This window comes from Eretmochelys imbricata, chromosome 1 (assembly GCF_965152235.1).
Source record: "Eretmochelys imbricata isolate rEreImb1 chromosome 1, rEreImb1.hap1, whole genome shotgun sequence".
Taxonomy (NCBI): Eukaryota; Metazoa; Chordata; order Testudines; family Cheloniidae; genus Eretmochelys; species Eretmochelys imbricata.
In genome coordinates, this window is record NC_135572.1 from 195752490 (window position 1) to 195773235 (window position 20746).

Sequence of the window (20746 nt, forward strand, 5' to 3'; positions counted from 1 at the left end):
TTACAGTACAAGTACCTGAGAGTAATTAGATGAACCCAAGTGACACTTTCTGACGTTTTCTGCTATCTGTCAAGATTTGAAAGTTGAGTAATGTACTAGTACTCTGTACTTTTCTTGACACAGTTCAATTCACCATCCATCTTGTCAAATAAGCCACTGGATATGGATGACTTTGCAGGTTACAAGAATCCAAGTTTCATGCTTGTGAATTGCAGGGACAGAAATTACTCTAAAATGGAGTACTGAAGATAAACTAATGTTATCTGCAATTTACAAGGTTATGTGGAAAATTATTTGGAAATAACATAATAATTTAATATAATTTATAAATGTTCACATAAAATCTGGAAAGTACATTTTATGGTCACTTAACATTTTCCATATGTACATATTAGGTATGATCTGTACTGTCACTGTTCATTAATCTTATAAGTGCCTTTGATTACACGGAGACACATGCTTGTGTGGTTGCTGTTTCATTCTTTTTTTTTTGAATATTTCTTTAGACACTGATTTCCAAAGCCATATTATGATTTGACAGTACAAGCAGTACAAGCCTTCAGGTGATTTCACAGTCATGCAACAGATCTAATGAGTGTACAGTCAGGACCTGATCATCACAAAAAATATATATATATCCCTCCACCCACTGTGGTAAATGGATTGAAGACTCAGTTGAGGAAAGCAACCTGTTCAGGATAGCTCTTCAGCATTGCTTTAAGTTAAGCACCTGCTGGAGTACTGTCTTCAATAGGGGCCTAAAAATGGAGAAGAGAGAATGTTCTAATCTTCTGCTTTGACTTTTTAATCTGTCTTCAGTAATTGACAAAGACAGACACAAAGCTTGCTTACCCCTATCACTAGTTTCTTTAATATATGTTGGGGAGGGAGACTATATTAAGTTAACCACCTCCATTGGTTATTGCTAGGCATAGTTACATCCCCACTGCATGAATGCAAGTAAGTGTGTTCCTTTTGACACACACACACACACACCCCTGTTTGCACTCACAATCCCTTCTCTCCTGAAGCTTCTTGTTCATACAGCTCTAATCTGGTCCCGTGTGCATGAACCTTGCGAACATTTTTAACTTTAAGTATCCTCTCGTTTTTATAGATCTCTTTTTTGATCCAGCTACTAGTGTAATTCCTTTGCCTCCTGCTCGAAGATTAACAGGGGAAAATGTCAAAACTAATAGAACATCACAGGACTATGATCAGCTTCCATCCTCCTCAGGTAAGATGCAAAACTGTGGTTAGATAAAGTAGCAGCCTAAGAAAGCAAGTAATCTTAGCTCAGACAAATTGGCAGACATCAGCCAGTGCATTGCTATCTTGTTTTTGAGGAAAGGCCGCTGTTATTCACAACAAAAGCTGGCAGTTCTCTTCCTATGAAAAACAGATAGGTAACCATCAGAGAAACAATAGAGATGGATCTCCTGAAAGGACATAAAGTCCCAGAGTGGCTCATCTATCCTATGGTCTGAAGGGTCGGGTAGACTAAAAGTGAAAAGAATTTTCCTTTTAAAGATTAGTCCTTTTAATCCTACCCATAGACATTAAATGCTTATGTGAATTCTGGTATCCTTTTTTTTTTGATAAGGTATTTTCCCTATTCCTTTGGGGATCACAAGAGGTCAGAAGTCATGCAGGGGCCACTGTGCCTCTTGGTTCCAATTTTATTCTTGTATTGTTCTGTGGACAAAATAGAACTTAAACCTATATATTGTTCTCTCAGATATGTGCCTTCCGTGGCTCTGGGCACTGTAAAACGTTTTAAAATACACAGGAAACCCAAAAGCAACTAAAGTAGCATATCTAGTTTGTAACAACCCAGTCAACATAATGTAACAAATTAAAAAGATGGCTATAATATATAGCATCTCTGATCCAAAAGGAACCTCAAAATTTCAGTCCAATTATAATGTATCCAATCCTACAGTTGGATTCACATGGCTGGAACCTTGCCCCCACACAGATCCAATGACAGATTGAAAGTCTGTAAGGAGCTACTGTGAAGGAGCTACTGTAAGCTGGGCGTATAACTGGTTGGAAAACTGTTCCCAGAGAGTAATCATCAGTTGTTCATAGTCAAGCTGGAATGGCATATCAAGTGGTTTCCTGCGGGTTCTGTTCAATATCTTCATCAATGATTTAGATAATGACAAAAAGAGTACACTTAAAAGTTTGCAGATGATACCAAGCTGAGAGGGGTTGCAAGTGCTTTGAAGGATGGGATTGAAATTCAAAATGATCTGGACAAACTGCATAAATGGTCTGAAGTAAATAGGATGAAAGTCAATAAGGACAAACGCAAAGTACTCCACTTGGGAAGGAACAATCAGTTGCATACATACGAAATGGGAAATGACTGCCTAGGAAGGAGTACTGTGGAAAGGGATCTGGGGGTCATAGTGGACCACAAGCTAAATATGAGTCAACAGTGTAACACTGTTTCAAAAAAAGAGAACATCATTCTGGGGTGTATTAGCAGGAGTGTTGTAAGCAAGACACGAGAAGTAATTCTTCCGCTCTACTCGGCGCTGATTAGACCTTAACTGGAGTATTTTGTCCAGTTCTGGGTGCCACATTTTAGGAAAGATGTGGACAAATTGGAGAAAGTCCAGAGAAGAGCAACAAAATTATTGAAGGTCTAGAAAGTATGACCTAAGAGGGAAGATTGAAAAAACTGGGTTTGTTTTGTCTGGAAAAGAGAAGACTGAGAGGGAATGTGATAACAGTTTTCAAGTACATAAAAGGTTGTTACAAGTAGGAGGGTAAAAAAAAATTTCGTTAACTTCTGAGAATAGGACAAGAAGCTATGGGCTTAAATTGCAGCAAGAGCAGTTTAGATTGGACACTAGGAAAACTTCCTGTCAGGGTGGCTAAGCACTGGAATAAATTGCCTAGGGAAAGGTTGTGGACTCTCCATCGTTAGAGATTTTTAAGAGCAGGTTAGACAATCACCCGTCAGGGATAATACTAGATAATACTTATCCCTGCCACGAGTGCAGGGGACTGGACTAGATGACCTCTCGAGATCCCTTCTAGTCCTATGATTCTATCCTTTTATGTACAGTAGAAATCACTTAATACACCACTGAATGTACTTGCCTTTGCAGTACAACACAGCAGCTAATTAAAGGGACACTGTCAACCATAAACCTAGTCAGTTTAAAAAGAAATAAAGTAAAAGTAGTTTCATTATTACCCCAATCCCTGAGTCCTTTGCCTATTTGCGGTCAGTTTTCCTGTTCTTTACAAATGTATTTTTTCTCCTTTTGTGCTGCATGAAAGCCCATACAATCAGGGGAAACTGGCCAACAGAGGCCCTGAGTTAATCATGTGAGTAGTTGCACTGAGTCATGTGCAGGTAGCTGTTAGGACTGGGCCATGATGAACTGTTCAGGGCAAACAGTGAAATTGTATGTGTGCAAACTATTCTCAAATGTACAAAATGAACACATTGAAAAAAATGATTTTTTCCATCTTGTCTGTCAGTTTTAGTAATTGTAGGTGTTACTTGCCACGACAGTAGGTGATAGATTTTCCAACCAAAGTGTGATTTTTTTTTTTATTTTTTTTTTTTTAAATACGGTAAAGTTGACATTGTTCCTTTAACAGTGTGTTACACCAGTATACTACAGTATAGATCAGGAAGTGAAGAACACATTTTTCAGTTGAAACTACAGGCAGGATTAAGCATGAAAAGTGCCAGAGGATCTTTAATGATCACCACTGTTTAGAACCTCAGTTTGATGTCTCAAATAAACGATAGCATTTTCAAGACTACAATTCCCCTAACAGAATGTTGGTGCTCACTATTTAGATAGCATTATTGGTTTTACAGTGCGTGTTAGTTTATAAAATCTTCAGGGAAGGGCTCTTGTCTTTCTGACTAGCAGAATGGGGCCCTGATTCTGACTGAAGGGCTTCTGGGTGCTGTTTTAATATACATATGTGATAATATAATAAACTGATTACCCTAAAGGTATTAGAGAGACAAGGTAGGTAAGGTATTACCTTTTATTGGGCAAACTTCTGTTGGTGAGCGAGACAAGCTTTTGAGCTTACGCAGAGCTCTTCTGAAGAAGATAATACCTCACTCACCTTGTCTCTCTAATATCCTGGGACTGACGCAGCTACAACAACAAGGCATACCATTTTCCCTCTGTGCCAATATAAAAACACAATGGTTGCTTCATCGATTATATTATTTCTAAGGCTTCTCTTTAAAGCTCACTTAGAAAGGATTTGCTTGCTTTTCACACGGTAATTTACATTTCTGCATAGTCTTTTAATGGATATGCTTTTTTCATGGGACTGGTATATTTTAAAGCCCTCCACAAAGAAAGCTGATGTAGAGAAGTTTTTAATTTCTTGCTATTTAAGATCCAAATAGTTTTCTTGGTATTGCTTAGTAAATACTTCATTACCTAGATGATTTGCATAAACATCTTCTAAAAATATCCATATGCTTTAACCTCCGCTATAAATATACTAATCCAGCATGCTACGTACATAAAAGTTTTCAGTTTAATTTGAATTAAATGCAACTGTTTGTTAAATCATGCTATGCTATAATTGGAAAGTTGTATTTGTAGTGGTTGTAATTCCATCCTATGGAATTAATAAGTTTCAGAATGAACAGATTCAGCTTACTCCAGGATTCAAAAAGACAACCTTGTATGGAGAATATAACTTCGTGTTTGAGGTATTCCTTAACCATTCATCTCTGATAGCCAGCAGTTGTTCGTTCCAGACCTGTTTTAGGATTGCTGTTGGACCTGTGTTAGAAAGGAAGTGAATGTAGTCCACTAATTAGAGTAAATTCTATTCCTAACACTACCACTGACTCACGGTACACCTTCTCACTTGACCCCTCTGTGCCTCAGGCTGTCTATTTATAAAATGGGAATACCTGCCTTACTATAACGTTCAACTTGATTGCTGACTTGTAAGGCCAAATGTATCTCTCATTATTAAGAGAGCTATCAGGTATATTTTGACAGCCCTTTAGAATTCTTTAATATCAAGAAAGTAGGTTGCATATGGTAAAATATAGTATGTTGTTTGTCTCTGACATCTATCACTTTAGCATCTAAGTACTAAACACAGCAATTTATGTAGCATGGAAAATTTCAAAAATGGCTTTCAATTTTTCACTTTTTCATTGTTCCAGAGGATTTATATATAACATAAACATTGTGATGGTATAATTTCTGAGGGAGTTCAGGTAAAAATAATGAATAGAATGAGGGGAAAAATCACTGATTCTAGAACTTTCTCTCTCTCTCTCATTCACATACACCATCACCTTTTCGTCTCTTGCTCAGCTGCAATTTCCACTACCTAGGACATTTGTGCAGTCAATTACACCTGTGGAAAGCAGGTGTTACATGCTACAACTGGTATGAGCAGTGGTGAGCTGGAGCCGGTTCCCACCAGTTCGCTAGAATCAGTTGTTAAATTTAGAAGCCCTTTCAGAACCGGCCAAAAGTGCTGCCTTAGGCTCAGGGTTGGAGCACCGAAGGGGAAAATTTGGTGGGTGCAGAGCACCCACCGGCAGCTCCCCACTCCACCCCCGGCCCCAGCTCACCTCCGCTCTGCCTCCTCCCCTGAACGCGCCGCTCTGCTTCTCGCCCCCCCGTCCCTCCCACCGCTTCCTGTGAATCAGCTGTTCGCGCGGGAAGCCGGGGCGGGCTGAGAAGTTGGCGGTGGCTTCGCACTCAGGCCCAGGGAGGCAGAGATGAGCGGGGGCGTGAGGAGGGCCGCCCACGCTGCAGCAGGTAACCCCGGGGGTGGGGGGGCGCGAGGAGGGCTGCCCACGCTGCAGCAGGCACGCAGCGGAACTGCTCCCCACCTCAGCTCGCCTCTGCCACCCTCGGCCTGAGTGTGAAGCCACCGCCTGCTTCTCAGCCCTACTAGGCTTCCTGCCGAACAGCTGATTCGCAGGAAGCTGGGGGTGGGGGGCGGAGAAGCAAAGCAGGGCGGTGCCTTCACGGGAGGAGGCAGAGCGGAGGTAATCTGGGGCTAGGCGTGGGGTGGGGAGCTGCTGGTGGGTGCTCTGCACCTACCAAATTTTCCCCGTGGGTGTTCCAGCCCCGGAGCACCCAGGGAGTCAGCGCCTAAGGTGCCACTTTTGATGTGATCAGTGGGGGGAGCAGTTGCTCCCCCCATAGCTATGCTTCCCCACCCCTAGGAGCCAGAATGACATGCCGGATGCTTCCTGGGAGCTGCCCCAGGTAAGCACCGCCGGGACTCCCCACCTCGCCCTCCAGCAGGTCCCTCTGGCTCTTGGGTGGGGTGGGCACCCACTGCGGTGGCCCACGAGACTCTCCTGCCCAGTTCTGGGGGCAGTCGGGACAGGGGAGGGGGGTAGATGGGGCAGGGGTCCTGGGGGGGGGGCGTCAAGGAACTTGGGGGGTTGGATGGGGCAGGAGTCCTGGGGCGTGGGGGTGAGCAATGAACTCCTCATGCAGTGAGGAGGGAACCAGTTAAGATTTTGGCAGCTCATCACTGGGTATGAGTAAATGGAGCAGTCTGACTTCCACACTCACTTTGCTCAAATGTAAATGACTACCCAAGATGCAAGGTAGAGGAGAATGTGTATACATTTATTGTATCTCCTTAGTATTGCACTTAAATGCTCTGTGCGAAATGGGTTCAAAGCTGTGTGGCTTTCGGAGCCCTGCCTACAATCTGGCCTTTTTAATGCACTGTTATGCCATTGTCCACATTGCTCTGGGGTGCGCTAATAAATATAAATGTAAAATCATGCTTGCCTCTCTTTAAATTATTTATAAATGACAAAAGAAAAATTCATCCAGCTTGGTGCATTTTTGCTATTGTTACATACTTAAAGGTTGATTTAAATATAGTTCAGACTCCTCTTGTCTGCAAGCATCTGCTTGAGCACTGTGATGCCTTGTTGAGCCCCAGGCTTTAGGGCTCTGAGGAAGATTTACGCTTTTTTAGCATTCTACAGTGAGGCAGCAAAGTTCTTCACTCAGGCTCCCTCAGCTCCTCAAAATGAGAGATCCCCTTGCCTCTCTAATATCCCCTCGAAGGTGTTTTTTCCTCTACCCCAAATAGACTTGTCTGCCTTCCTCCACTCCACAGAGACCCTCACAAGACAAGCTTGCTTCCTCACTCTCACCCTCCAGCAGGCATGCTTGCATGGTGCTGTTTATCCCTGCTGCTTCCCAGACTGGCAGTAGCAGAAGCTGGGATGTGTTTAAAAAGCAGGAAGGGAACAGAGTGGGTGGCTCACTGCAGGGGGAAATGAAACTATTTGACATCATTACCCGGGCAGTGAGAGTCCTGATTTATCCTTGCCTCTCAGCAGCTTAGGAGGTCCCTTTCTCCCCACCACAGATTTTCTCCCCCTAACCTTCTGCTAGTGAGCCATAGTTGTTTATTAAATTAGCCGGTCCCCAGGCATTATCTCCTTTGGGATTAACTAGTTTCCTAAGGGTTGAAGGCATCATGGAAGCAGACATGTGAGTGATTGAGGCTGCCTGCTCAGAGGCTGAAACAATTAATTGAATTATATGAATATACGATTAACTGAAAATTCATCTAGAGATTTTTATTTTTTTTAAGAATCCAAGGTGGCTGGCACATCTGTGTGTGTGGCAGGAAAGAAAGGCCTGTTTAAATGCCTCTGACTCTTTGTGTCCAGATGGAAGTGCAGTTTAAGCTTAGTATTTTTAAATTTAGAATCTAACAGGATACCCATAGTCCGCTAAAATTTTATATGGATGTGAAGATATTGAGAAGAGGTGTCAGCATTTTAAAAAAATGGGGAATTGAGTTACACAGAGAGTGAGAACTGGAGATTTAAAAGGACCTGTGCTATAGAGACATAGGTGGAATGAGAAGAAAATATATGTTGCAAATCTTCAGAAAGAATTAAAAATGGTCTCCCTAAATGATATTTGTTTCAGCAGGTTTTAGGCAGCATGAAGCTTTTAGTCAAGAAAAAACTCCAATTTTGGGTTCAGATTGGAGCTGCCAGAACTAGTTATTCATTCATTCACATTCTCTCTCTCTCTCTCTCCCCCCTCTCCCCACCGACACCCCCCCAAACTGTATCAAATTTAATTGTATTATTTGTTCTTTAGATACTTTTCTTCCATAATGATTTTTCTAAAATTGCTTTGATAGTCATATTTTTAGCCTCAGATTTACATATGCTACATTATTTGTCTTGCAATTTTCTAGTATTGTGCATGCTTTGATTTTAATTAAGGACCGTATTCTTCAGTAATACTGTAAATTGAGTTTTGTAAAATAAGTCTGAATTCCTGATTTTACTTATTCCTCTCTTACTGGTAAGTAAACTTTCTGAAATATTGCTAATCATCTAATCCTACAAGTATTTCACGCCCCTTTCCCTAGTAGGTTCAAACCTGTCTTGTGTTGTCTTTTTATCATTAGCATTTATATAGCACTTTTCATCTTCAGTGTCCTTTATAAAGACAAAATAATCCAATCTGCTGTTTTTCTCATCACCATGTTGTGCAGAAATAAGCAATGTTTCCAGCACAAGATTCAACCCAGTCTTTTAAGATGAAATCTGAATAAAATTACTCTCATCTATTTGTTACATTAACCCCACCATCTTTCTAGAAAAATATTTCCTGGATCTTGTCTGACTTAACAATAGAATTCCTGTACTGATGCAAACAAGCTTATCTGAATGCATAAAAACTGAGTCAGGAAATGCATCTTGAGTCGACCTATATCAGTGGTTCTTAACTTGGGGTACACGCACACCCTCTGGGTGCGAGATGCCCTTTCTGGGGGTGTGAGACATGCCAGATTTTTTTAGAAGGTGAATCATCAAACACAAATTAAGCAGAGGCATGTAAGCACAACTACTTTGTTTCATCAAACCTATGTATTTATTAACATTATACATTTTTTAACGATTACTGTAATATACAAACAAAAATATATTTGGGTTTAAAGAACTGACCTACTTCAAGGATTCTTGATAAGGGGTGTGAGAACATATTTTGAGAACCAAAGGGGTGCAGGCTGCAGTAAAAGTTAAGAACAACTGAGCTATATGAATGACTAGGTTGATCCATTGGAGATGTTTAATGTGCTCTGTGGGATTACAATCCAGATAGTCTCCCTGTACAAAACTGAATAGCTGTATGACTTCGATAATGAAAATATAATGCTCCTTTGCATTACAAGATATATATGGAAGATTTGAAAAAACAAAATGCTATTGCCACCAGTGTAAATAAACTGGAAAATGTTATTGCCATAAGCTTTCTCTAATTCCATATCATTGGAACACTTTATTGTCAGCAGAACTTTTCAGAATTCTTCTCAAAGGATTGAAAGCCTAAATAAATAAATAAATAAAACCCCAACCACATACTTCCCACTCAAAGCATTTCTGCTCTATGCCATCTTGTATTTAAGCTTCTTAGTGTAGCCTCAGCAAGGATAAAGAGGTTTGGGCAAAGTACCAAGTTTACTTGAGTCCTAACCCCTTGACTCTGAAAAGATTAGAAGCTGTGGTTATTCGCTCTTTGCGTGAGGACATCATGATTCTTAGCGGCAGTGTTAACTGTGAAGGTTAACGTACTTATGGAGCACTGCAGAAAGGCAGTAGCATACCCAGCCAACATCTGAAATGTATGAACTGTGATACTTGGGGAGAAAGATTTAGGGATCTTTTTCTCACCACTGAAATTCATTGGACTATTAGTTTTTTTGAGGAACAGAATGAGGAAATAATGATTTTTCTACGTAGCAAGCACCCGTGACATGCATGAAATAAACTACAAATGACTGAAATATGTTCTCATGATGTACAAGTGAGTGCTAGTTTCTCCTCTTCAGGTTTATTTGGTGAACGTCTTCTTTTACATAGTTTACTGATTTGTGCAATTTCCTGAATAAACCAGTGAATAAAATGTGAGATGATGGGGTGGGGGGTTAAAAAGAAAAGCTTCTTTTAAAAAAATCCTTGTTGGTCATGTTAATAAAATCTCAGATTGTTGAGAGTGAGTGACAATTAAAATTCAGATTTAATTTTTACCACTAATGCTGTGTTTATACTTTTTTTGCATAGTTTGGACAATGCAAATATAGACTAGTCATTTCCACTTTCAGATTCTTACTGCATTATTAACACAATGCTGCACTGTTTAGGTTGTGAACACTTCTGGCGAATGTTCTAATACAGTTTCTACAAGAATTTCAAAACTAAAGAAGGGAATTCATTAAAACAGACCTATTAATAGGCTTTGTAAAACTTGGTTTTGAGTTCTCCCTAAATTTGAGGCCTGAACTACCGGGCACTACCTCATTACATCATGTTTAAACCAGTTTGTAGTGATTGTGTCTCTGGTTTTTTTTTTTCAAACAGACGGTTCACAAGCACCAGCCAGACCCCCTAAACCACTTCCTCGCAGGACTGCACCAGAAATCCACCATAGAAAAGCATACAACTCTGACACCTCCTTGGAAAATGTGGATGCAAAAATTGCAAAACTTATGGGAGAGGGCTTTTCCTTTGAAGAAGTGAAGAGGGCACTTGAAATAGCCCAGAATAATGTCGATGTGGCTCGTAGTATTTTAAGAGAATTTGCCTGCTTTCCTCCACCAGTCTCCCCACGTCTCAATCTATAGCAGCATGCAAGTCCCTGCAGCAGATGAATTGTGTGTGTATGTTTAGAACTGAGAGCAAGAGAGAGAATTTGAGAGAGAAGTTTTCTTCTCTTGTCATCATTAGAAGAGGGTCTGTTTCCAGCAGTTTATCAAAGGAAGACGGCTGCTCTGATCAAGACTCATAGATGGTCTGAGGCTTCTGTATTTTTGCTAGCCATACTTTTAAAATCAGGGTTGAACTGACAAAATTATTTTAAGAAGTTTACTTCCCTTGAACTTTGAATCTGTGAATTGCTTTTTTTTCTTGTTTACAAGTTGGCAAGTTAACAGTTTTCTAGTTGACACTTGTACTGTGTTCCTGTTAGATTCCCTTGTATGGTGGTCAGTTCAGCTGTAGCATTTGCAACATTTTCCATGCTGACCACCCCATCACTAAATCATTTTTTTCCAGAAGCTCTGTATTTCCATTTCTCCTTTTATAAGAGGCTTTAGTGGTTTTTGCATTTCAATTTATCAAACAAATGCGCAAAAAAAAAAAAGTATGTGGCCTTCACTACTGAGCGTTTTCTTCTGATATTGTTTTGTTATTGAGAGGAAAAAAATCTGAATGTATAATGCATTATTTTTTGTCTATGAACTGCCTTTTTAAAGGTATTTTGACAGTGACATTGGGCAGCTTTTATTTTTATTATGGATTTTGTGACCTATAGTCTTCAAGGTCTTGATCCATGTAATTTCCAGTTTTAAAAAAACAAAAACACATGCAGTAATGAAACTAAAGAACATGACATGACAGCTTTTAAAATGCAAATGTCGATGTTGTACTTAAGTTACATACCAAGGGCACCTGTTGTTCATGCCTTAAGTATCCTCAGGCATACTAAATAATGGGGAATCTCGCTGAATTATATTAATGATCAGGTAAATTACAGTCCTATCTTCTGAAAAGTGGATGACACTTAATTTCCTGTTCGAGTGATTGTCCTCTGGTTCATCATGGCTTTAGGGACCAGTTCATATTGACATGAGTGATGCACTGTTAAGTCCTAATGCTACTGTTGGAATACTTTTTACAATGTTCTTTAGTAATCTCTCTGTTCACACTATTGCATTAGACTGTGTTTCATACCCAAATTCACTCATTCACTGTCCCTGCAGAGATGGAAATATCTTAGATCTCTTTGCCCTGGATGGAACAGTGTTACCTCAGTCTGATTTTTATTTTCTTTTTTTAATTTAAAGCATGGATTGATGCAAGCCAAATCAAGTCCTTTGTTTTTTGCTCTTACTAGAGACTCAAATTAAGAGTCCAGACTTTCCACAGTAATTCTCATATTGCTGCTTTCCTATTTTTGTGGAAAACACTGAAATTCTTCCCCCCCCCCCTTACTGTTGAACAGATGAACCACGTGGAGGGTAGAGTAGTTTCAGTATTTTAAAATATGGCCAGTACATGATCTTTCAAGTTGTGATAAACTTAGGTTGTGGTATATATTTATTTCCTTTTTATCTTTCGGTTTTCTCCTTTACTCATGGCAAGTTGTAAAAGTTACACCACTTAGAAGATCAGATCTCAGCGACAAATGGATTTCTTTTAAAGTTTTATGGACAGCCAAACATCTCAAGTAAGGAATTCAAAGTCACTAGAAAACCCAGTGGAAATTGCCATTATCATATCATTTCATTAACAGCTTATTCTTTTTTTTAAAGAAATCATTCCTTTTCAGGATCACAAAGCATGGCATGATGGCCATCATTAATCTGTCTTGGTCCAGTGAAACAAGATGATCAGAGGTATTTGAGCTACAGGGATGAGTTTCTGTTCTATTTCAATCTAAGCAAATGATTTCATGTACTAGAAAAGGGCATTTGCAGCTTCCTTTCAGTATTCATTCTTTGGGTAGGGATAACAAAAGCTTTTGGCTGAAGTTTTACTCAGTATTCTGTGTTTAAGTAAATCTCTCCCCCCCACCCCCACCCCCGTTTTTTGTCACAAAGTATGCTATTTTCAGCTCTTTCGATTGGTTTCTTTCCTGCATCATATTGATAACATTCTAGCATTTCAGTCAAATATAAATTCAAAATGATACATGCTGTTAAGATAAATGTTGCGATTTTATTAGAATTGCTTAATTATAGCTCTAACATAACTGCCAGTAATAGCAACGATGGAAAAAAATGCATTGCACAGAGAAGCAAACAATCTGCAGATCATGTGTTGGAATTTCCAATCATATTGGATAAAACTGGCACGGATTCTCTTTTCTAAATTTTATTCAGGATCTTAGAATAAATGACACCACCGTGTTTCAATTAAGAAGCAAGAAGAATAGTCATGTAAAATATTTTAAAATTATTTCTACACAAGCTCTTCCTAGTTTTTTTAATAGCATTCCCAGCCTGTTTGGCATGACTTGTTTTTTGTACATGTGTTTAAAAACCTTTATAATGTAATAGCATAGGTAGTGGCTTTACACTCTAAAAATTCCATTCATCTTTAGATGATAAAGCAAATCAGACACTTACACAATGGAACATGAGATGCCTCAGACCTGTTTCAGTTAATAGATTTAAAGCCAAATTGAGTGAAATTGCCTTGCTAGACTGTTGATGTTTACTGCACAGGACTTAATAGGCTTGAGGGAGGTAAATCTGACAATTTGGTTCCCTAAAATGTCTTTAAAAATTCAAAAAATAAAGGTTTAATCTTGCAAATGCCTGTGAACATATGTAACTTTAAGCACACGACTGACTGTATTGGGTATACTCGAATGAAGTTGCTCAAATGCTTTTGTGTGTAAAAGTGGGGCCTACGGATCTATTTTCTACAGTAGCATCCTTTAGACCACCATGCCAACATCTGCATTTATTTCCTTGATGCAAAATTGCTGCATTTTAATCAGATTTGCTGAATCAGAAGGTGAGCAATACTTATGAACATCAACGGCATGGATCCTTTCCAGAGATGATAGGTTAAAAACTGAAACTGCGCTGAAATAAATGAATTCCATGTGATTAGCCAATTAATGGGTTGGCTAGAAACCTAAAATGGCCACTGATCAAATGGGTCAATGTTGCATAATCCAAGTGCACATCTGGCAAAGACTTTTTCATAGTGTGAATTTAGATTTTTGTATCCAAATCATTTCCTCTCATAATTTCAGCTTGAAGCTTTACTTTGCACTGATTATTCTGAACTGGTAACCATTTGAATTTGTGTCTTAAAGCTGGACAAATTTGGAACCAGATGAATGGTATATTTTAAATGGATTCAGGTACTGCTTGTTGACCTGGAATTTAGTGCTTCTAGGAATGATTTCCTGAAAAGGACTGCAATAGTTTCCATTTTGAAGGGTTTTCTTCCAAATAACTATTTTATCAGAAAATGCCTTTTATAAACTTGTCTAGCGTGATAAACATAGTGATGTGTTCAATTAATTTATATTTTATTCAACATTCTTTTTCAATTCTGGTTATTATGTAACCTCGAGTACTTTATCTGTTCTTGTAAGATATTTTATAAAATGAATGTTAACAGAATACCAAGTTGGTCCTTGATTTTCGGTGGTTTGGCTATGATCCTGAATATTGCTGCTTGTGGCTTCAGAAGAACATAGTTATCCTAGATTATACTTTATAGAGATTGGGCACTGTCTTAAAAGCCAGAAAGACAAGTGTAAAATATGGTGAATCAAGGCATTTAGAACCACCCCCATTGCTAGTGTATCAACTACATTCCAGTTATTTCACTTTCCAAATTCAGCTAATAAATTAAAAAAAAAAACCTAATTAAAAAACCACAACCTAAAATGACCTTTTACAGCTTAAAAGCCCTACAGAATTAACGTATCTGTACAGTAGAAGGATATTGAATTATAAATACTTAGACAGTGGTTTATTTAAGCATCATTATTCTGTTTTCTGAGGTGCTAAAGAAATTCCTAAGAGAAGAAGCTATAAGGCCAAAGGCAAAGTACTTTATCACAATGAGGTAACTGGATTTTTGCTGAGAAAAAGTGCATCAGAGACCACTATTGTTGCTGAAATAAAATCTTAGCATCAAATCCTGCTTGCTTTACTACACAGGTTCCATTGGAAAAAAATAGCCTGTGCACATAGGTGAGCTGGATTTCCCCTTTACATAACATTCAAATTCTGAAAATGTTTAGAGAAGATACACTCCGGAGAGGAAAATGCGATGATCTCCATTAAAAACTCAACATTTGCCATGTTGCCAGTTACACTGGTAAGCTAAGGCCTGGAATACGGATATTTCAATGGTTCCACCTGCATGCACTCAGCCATTTTCAGAGGAGAGGGTGCTGTAGTTCATTGGCCGTATGAATACAGTGTCAAAGATATTAGCCAGTTTGGTTTATATTTTTACAACAGCAGTGGGTTTTCATTTTCAGTCACTTCCTATGTTTTGCCTCTGGTAAGTGTGAGCAATTGAGGCCACTTGGAATCTTTTAGGGAGATTTTGAGGTTGGAAACCCAGTCACTTTATTCTGGATGAAGTGACTGGATCCACTTATCCCGTATGATGAAATGACTGCAACCCTGCATTCCAGTCGGACCCGCGGGTTGCTTGCAGGACAATTTAGTTAGGTTTGGAAATAAAATTTGCAATCCTGGAGCTTTAAAAATTACACTTGCCCTTAAGGGATATTTCCTGCCCCTTAGGGTAAATTCCATTGAGTTCCTATTCAAAATTAATAAATAATCCCACTCCCTCCCTGCAGGACGGAAGGAATTTCAAGGCTATGAGATTGTATGCAGGAGGCTGTTGTTCCCTAGGCCTACTTACCAAAGAAAAAAAGAAAAAAAATCATCCTAAAGGAGACTTTGAGCTTCCCATAGCTGCCTATAATAGAGCCACCATATCGGAACCAGCCAATATAACTACATTGGCATTGGTTTCAGATAAATCAGTCGGCCTTTTTCGTTTGAGATAACTGCTTTGGTAACGAGCAGCCTGGGGGAGATAAGGTATTCACACAGAAGGAGAATCCTGTATTCAGATTCCTAGGCCTGTCTTGCTCACATGCATACAAAATATAGCTGTTGTGATGGGCATATTTTCAAGTTTAAATATTTCATCATGAACTGTTTTGAAATGCCTGAGTATCTGGAACCTCTTCGAGAATATCTGGCATAAATGCTCCAATCCTGAATTAGCGCATCTTCCCTCAAAGAGATCTTCTTTGAAGAGATGTCTGCTGTGCAACAGAATGTCATGGCATTAAAAGCATCAGAGGACAAAAATGCTAAGTGGTAGAATACCTGAAAACCCTAACAAAATAACCAGGAGCCTGATACAGTGTATTGGAGGAAATCCTCCTGGTAAAAAGCTCAGTTTATTGATTTGTGTGTAGGTTGTGTGTATGTTAATCAAATGCTGTGGAAGTGGGGATGAGATTCAACCAATGCCTGCTAAAGAATTAGACTTGGAGTAAAAAACTAGGCTGCTGTATTCCACTTACACATCTGTTCCATCTGGACAGATGAACAGACTGTGCGTAGTAATCAAGCTTCTGTAGTAGTCCGGGTCAATGCCAAGGGCCAAGTTTTCTCCCCAGATAGAATGGGAGATGCATATGCTTGCCCTTCTCTATCCATCTGTATAATGATTAGGAGGAAGACACTGGAAGCGATAATAGCACTGTCTTCAGATTGTCCTGTAAATGTTTATCCTCACAATAAAAGTGCAATAGGGAAGGCTTATTTTCATCTGCTGGTTAAATAGTCCAAAGTCCCAGGATTGGGAAGCACTTGTATCATCAGGTGTCCAAATATACCTCTTTGCTCTAGATCTGTTCCTGTAATTCAACCTTGCATAAATACCATCTTTCAGACACTTCTTCTCAGAGCACTCACCATCATGTCAAACTGAACAAGGACCAAATAGTGTCCCCCAACTCTCTCTGCTACCTACATTCCTTATTATGGCTGTTAACACCACAATCTTCTCTATTACACAGGCCCATAAGATGGGGGTTGTATTTGACACTTCCCTCTCCTTTTCCCCCATGTTCAGGCTGGGGCCAAATCCTGTTGATTCATTGTCCTCAAATACTGCAGTCTCCTCCTCCTTGGGTCTCTTTGCTACCAATCTCATTCTGCTTCAGACCACCCAAAATGTTGCTGGTAAAATCCTTTTTAAGACTCCTTGCTCTCACAACCTTTGAGTCACTCCATTGACTATTACCTTGTATGTAACTTCCGGTGCCTATCTTCAAGACCACACAACACCTGTCCACATTTCTGATCCTTTCCCTTTTTCTCCCAATTCCCTCTGTCCATGACACTAGCCATGCTATCCTCCTCATCACCTCTGGGCTTCCTTCCATGCTCCCCTTTATGTTTAGAATGCCCCCCTGGAACTGTTTGTCAGGACTCCTCTGTCACCTCCTTCAAATCTCTCCTGCTTAGAAAAGAATACAGTAATCAAAAGGCGTATGTATCTAATCGAGGAATTTTATTGCTGTCACCCTCATCCCCACCCCATTTATAACTCTCTGGTGGTGTCATGCTGAGTTTGGTCTCTTTCAGGCAGGGATGGAGTCTTTTCTTGTTTGCGGGAGATAATTAGCACATTTCTGGGCTGCTCAAAACAGCTAATGAAGAATCACAATAGGAACAACCCTTCTGTTTGAGATGGCCAGTGTCTGCATTAGAGAGTATGACGCTTGCCTTGCAAACATGGTTTATAGTATCCTGAACTGTTGGGGGAGGGGTCACATGTAAATCTGAACTTTTACTATATTTCAAGACCTGTTTGGAGCTCATTATTTCCAGCGTTGGGGGAGAAGAGAAAGGAAAGCTTTATTTCATAAAACACATCAATTAATAATAGTAACACCTAGCTCTCATATAGCACTTGTATCTGTAGATTTCAAAGTGCTTTACAAAGGAGGGTCAGTACCATTATCCCCATTTTACAGATGGGGAAACTGAGACACAGAGGTGGAGTGAGTTGCCCAAAGCCACCCAGCAGGCCAGGAATGGAACCGAAGTCTCAGTCCAGTGCTCTATCCATTAGGTCATGCTGCACCATTAATTTGAAATGAAATTACTAGACTGAGGTGGGTGCTTGTCCTGACTGGTTAGGGCAAAATACTTTATTTCAGGGGTCTGATGTCAGGGATTGGTGGATACAACAAGGCTTCAAAGCTCTCTTAGAGGGAAGGTAACGTACAACTTCTGGATCGTTTTGCCAATGGGCGGTGAGACCTTTATGATCCTCCTTGTTCTTGGGTCTCCTTGTGCAAGTTATTTGTGGTTATTTACTCTTAAGTTGACTCTTACGTTCTCTCTGCTTTTAACCAGATCTGGTTGTTGCTGGTTCTTTGTTTTCCCAGGGCCTGGCTGAGACAGGGACTTGAATGAGCTGGCGGTGGCTCAGTGTAGGAAAGATGGGCCTGATAACTGGTAAGGGAAGGAAACTGAGGCTGATCTATCTGTTGATGGATCGCATCTGCCCAAGAGCATCCCAAGAGTGTAGTCCTCGGTGACTCCTTTTATTATTGAAATCTGCAGTTGTGATCTTCCCTTGCTTTTTCTGGCCCTTGCCACATTCACCCAGGTCTTTGTCAGATCCAAGCTGGATGTCTACAAAGCATTCCAGAAGCCATACACTCAAAACACTTCTGGTAATACAGTACATGCACCTGGCCCTTGCTTAGTAGAGTGAGACAATATTGAGTGTGTTGTATCCTGTGCTCTTGCAGCTACACTAGTTTTCAATGGTAGGGTATACAGGCTGCAGGCTGAGCCAGAATAGGAAAGGGTTAATTTTCTGCCCTGGAGATAGGGAATTAAATCACTCCAGCCCCCACAACACCTGTCAGAATCAAGCCTGCAGGGAGGGGAGGGGAGGGCCCACAAGCTGCAGTAAATAATCAGGTAAGTAACAGAGTAAAAGAGAGAACAGCTCCTATAGGGGACTGCCCTGCTCAGGGAAAACAAGGCTGCTAGGGGATCAGAAGGAACTGGATTTGTAAGGCCTGAGTACTGCAGCCAGCCTGGGACACAAGGGGCTTTCTGGGGAAGAGAAACCTCTTTTTCCAGAAGATAAACAGAACTGTGGGGATGGGACCAGTTTATATTCGGTAAGCTACAGCTGGTTTGGGGGAGAGGGCAAAAAATGGTGAAGATATCACCAAAAATGTTCCTGACTTTAGTTCAGCATCTAACTTTGCAGCAGTGTCGAAACTTTAGACTTCTATTGGCTGTAGCCATAAGGGATTCCAAGGATCAGGAATTGTCATGCGTGGACATGTAGAGTAATACCTTACTCCTCTGATAGTCCCATGGGTTTCACTGGAATAACTAGAGAAGTAAGATACTGCACAGCATGAGTGAGGGTGTCACCCAGTGGCCCTATGCAGGTATTTATGGCTTCTCTCTAGTCCTAATGATAAGAACTTGGGTCCAGACCCTCACAGCTATTTAGGCACCTAAATACATTTGGGATCCGGCCCTCAGTGCTCGCACCTTTTCTGTATACTAACAGTTAAATGTAAAGTTTCCCATTAGTAATTAGTATTGAATTTGCAGGGAAGGGTGAATAACTATAAAACATTTTCTCATTTTGGTGAGGTTGCAGTTCATATTTAAACAATCTATCTTAGGGTTTTGTATTGCTGCCTCTCACCATGGTATCTGGACGTTTTCCATGTAAAATCAATGGCAGTGGCACAGTTCCCAGTGGACCACAGGGAGTCTCAGGTTCTCCTCCCTGTTTGGATTATTGAAAGCTCTGCCTTGGGGGGGGGGGGGTTGCATGGTTGATTTTCATTTTTTGGTAAGGAAAAGGGGAGTGAGCTGGAAATGTGTTGATTTTGTGAGTGCCATTCTTGTTATAGTGGAAAGGCTTTATCACTTTTTGGAAACTATCTCAAACTCTTTTAATGGAAGAAAAAAAGCTGTTAAAATCAAATGGATTTTATTTATACATCTGTGGAATAGGGTGGTGGGTGGGCTTGAAAGTAGTGCTCTCCAGCTGTTTTTTTCCTCCTTGGTTAAACAGCTGACAAATCTTCTGCTCTCTAGTCAGTTACTAAAATCATACAGCTTACCAGTGCTGTCTTTTTGACATAGCAATTACAGTGTTTCAAGCAGACATTATCCATCTCTTTGTGGTAAGCCAATGATGGAAGGGAAAAAACCCTGAAAAACAAAACGAAACTGTAAATCAGAGGAAATGTGGCAGGGGGGAGAGAGAGGCAGCTGCAAAGAGTGAGAGGAAAGGAATAAAAATGAAGAAAGATGAAGCAAATGTTCCCTCCTGAAAAAATAGTAAAGATGTTAAAAGGAAAGGAAGGGAAATGTAGCACAAAGCCCTGTATGAACTTTTTTTCCAATGGAGGTAAATGGGAAATGTAAATAATTTTTAATGCAAGCAATTAAATGGGTAGATAATTAAAAACATTAAAAGTGGATACTGAATCATATTCACTTCAAGCCACAACACAGAAAGGCAACAGATTTTTATTTGTTCCTCATAAAATATTTAGCTAGGATTCGGAAATGTCATGATATTTTTAACTTAATGACTGGAAAACCTGCAATTTACTGAATCCCACAAATGAATGATGAGTGAATGTTAAGGAAGCAAACAATGGTAACACATGACAAAAATTTATTTTGTTCTTTAGTTTGTCAATTGTTTTATAACCTAAACATGCTATAGTAAATGTACTGTAGTAGTTTTGTAGAATCTATGAAATCTAAATAATATTGAGACCCCCCCTCCCCCACTACAGCACAGCACCTGCTCTTAAATCTTTGCAAGGATTAGAAAGCATGTGAGTTAGCGTGGTGGTACTGTGTCTGGACCTGGAATCTTAGGTGTCAGAGGAACATCATTTAGCCTTATCAAGACACATTACTCTCACAATTTATCAAGGATTTGCTTATCCCCTATATTGTACTGTTTGTCACTGTTCCAGCCCAGTTAACCGTTTCCTTCTCCTCCATGCAAAACTTCAAATGGTAATTAGATTTTTTTCCCCTCATATAGAAATCTAGGTTTCATTTTCAGTGCAATGATTGTAATTGCAAAGCAATAACATTGTACTCATGCTGCGGGATTGCTTTTTTGATG

General features: G+C 39.9%; 1 protein-coding gene across 2 annotated transcripts in view; it reads left to right on the forward strand.

Moving 5' to 3' along the window:
- Positions 1-14178, forward strand: part of CBLB (Cbl proto-oncogene B) — a 198054-nt gene extending 183876 nt beyond the window's left edge. For both annotated transcript variants that reach the window (XM_077821171.1, XM_077821180.1), the window contains 2 exons: positions 1118-1237; positions 10397-14178. In XM_077821171.1, the coding sequence (XP_077677297.1) occupies positions 1118-1237; positions 10397-10659 (383 nt within the window). In that variant the 3' untranslated portion in view covers positions 10660-14178. The remainder of the gene's footprint in view (positions 1-1117; positions 1238-10396) is intronic.
- The last annotated feature ends 6568 nt before the right edge of the window (positions 14179-20746 follow it).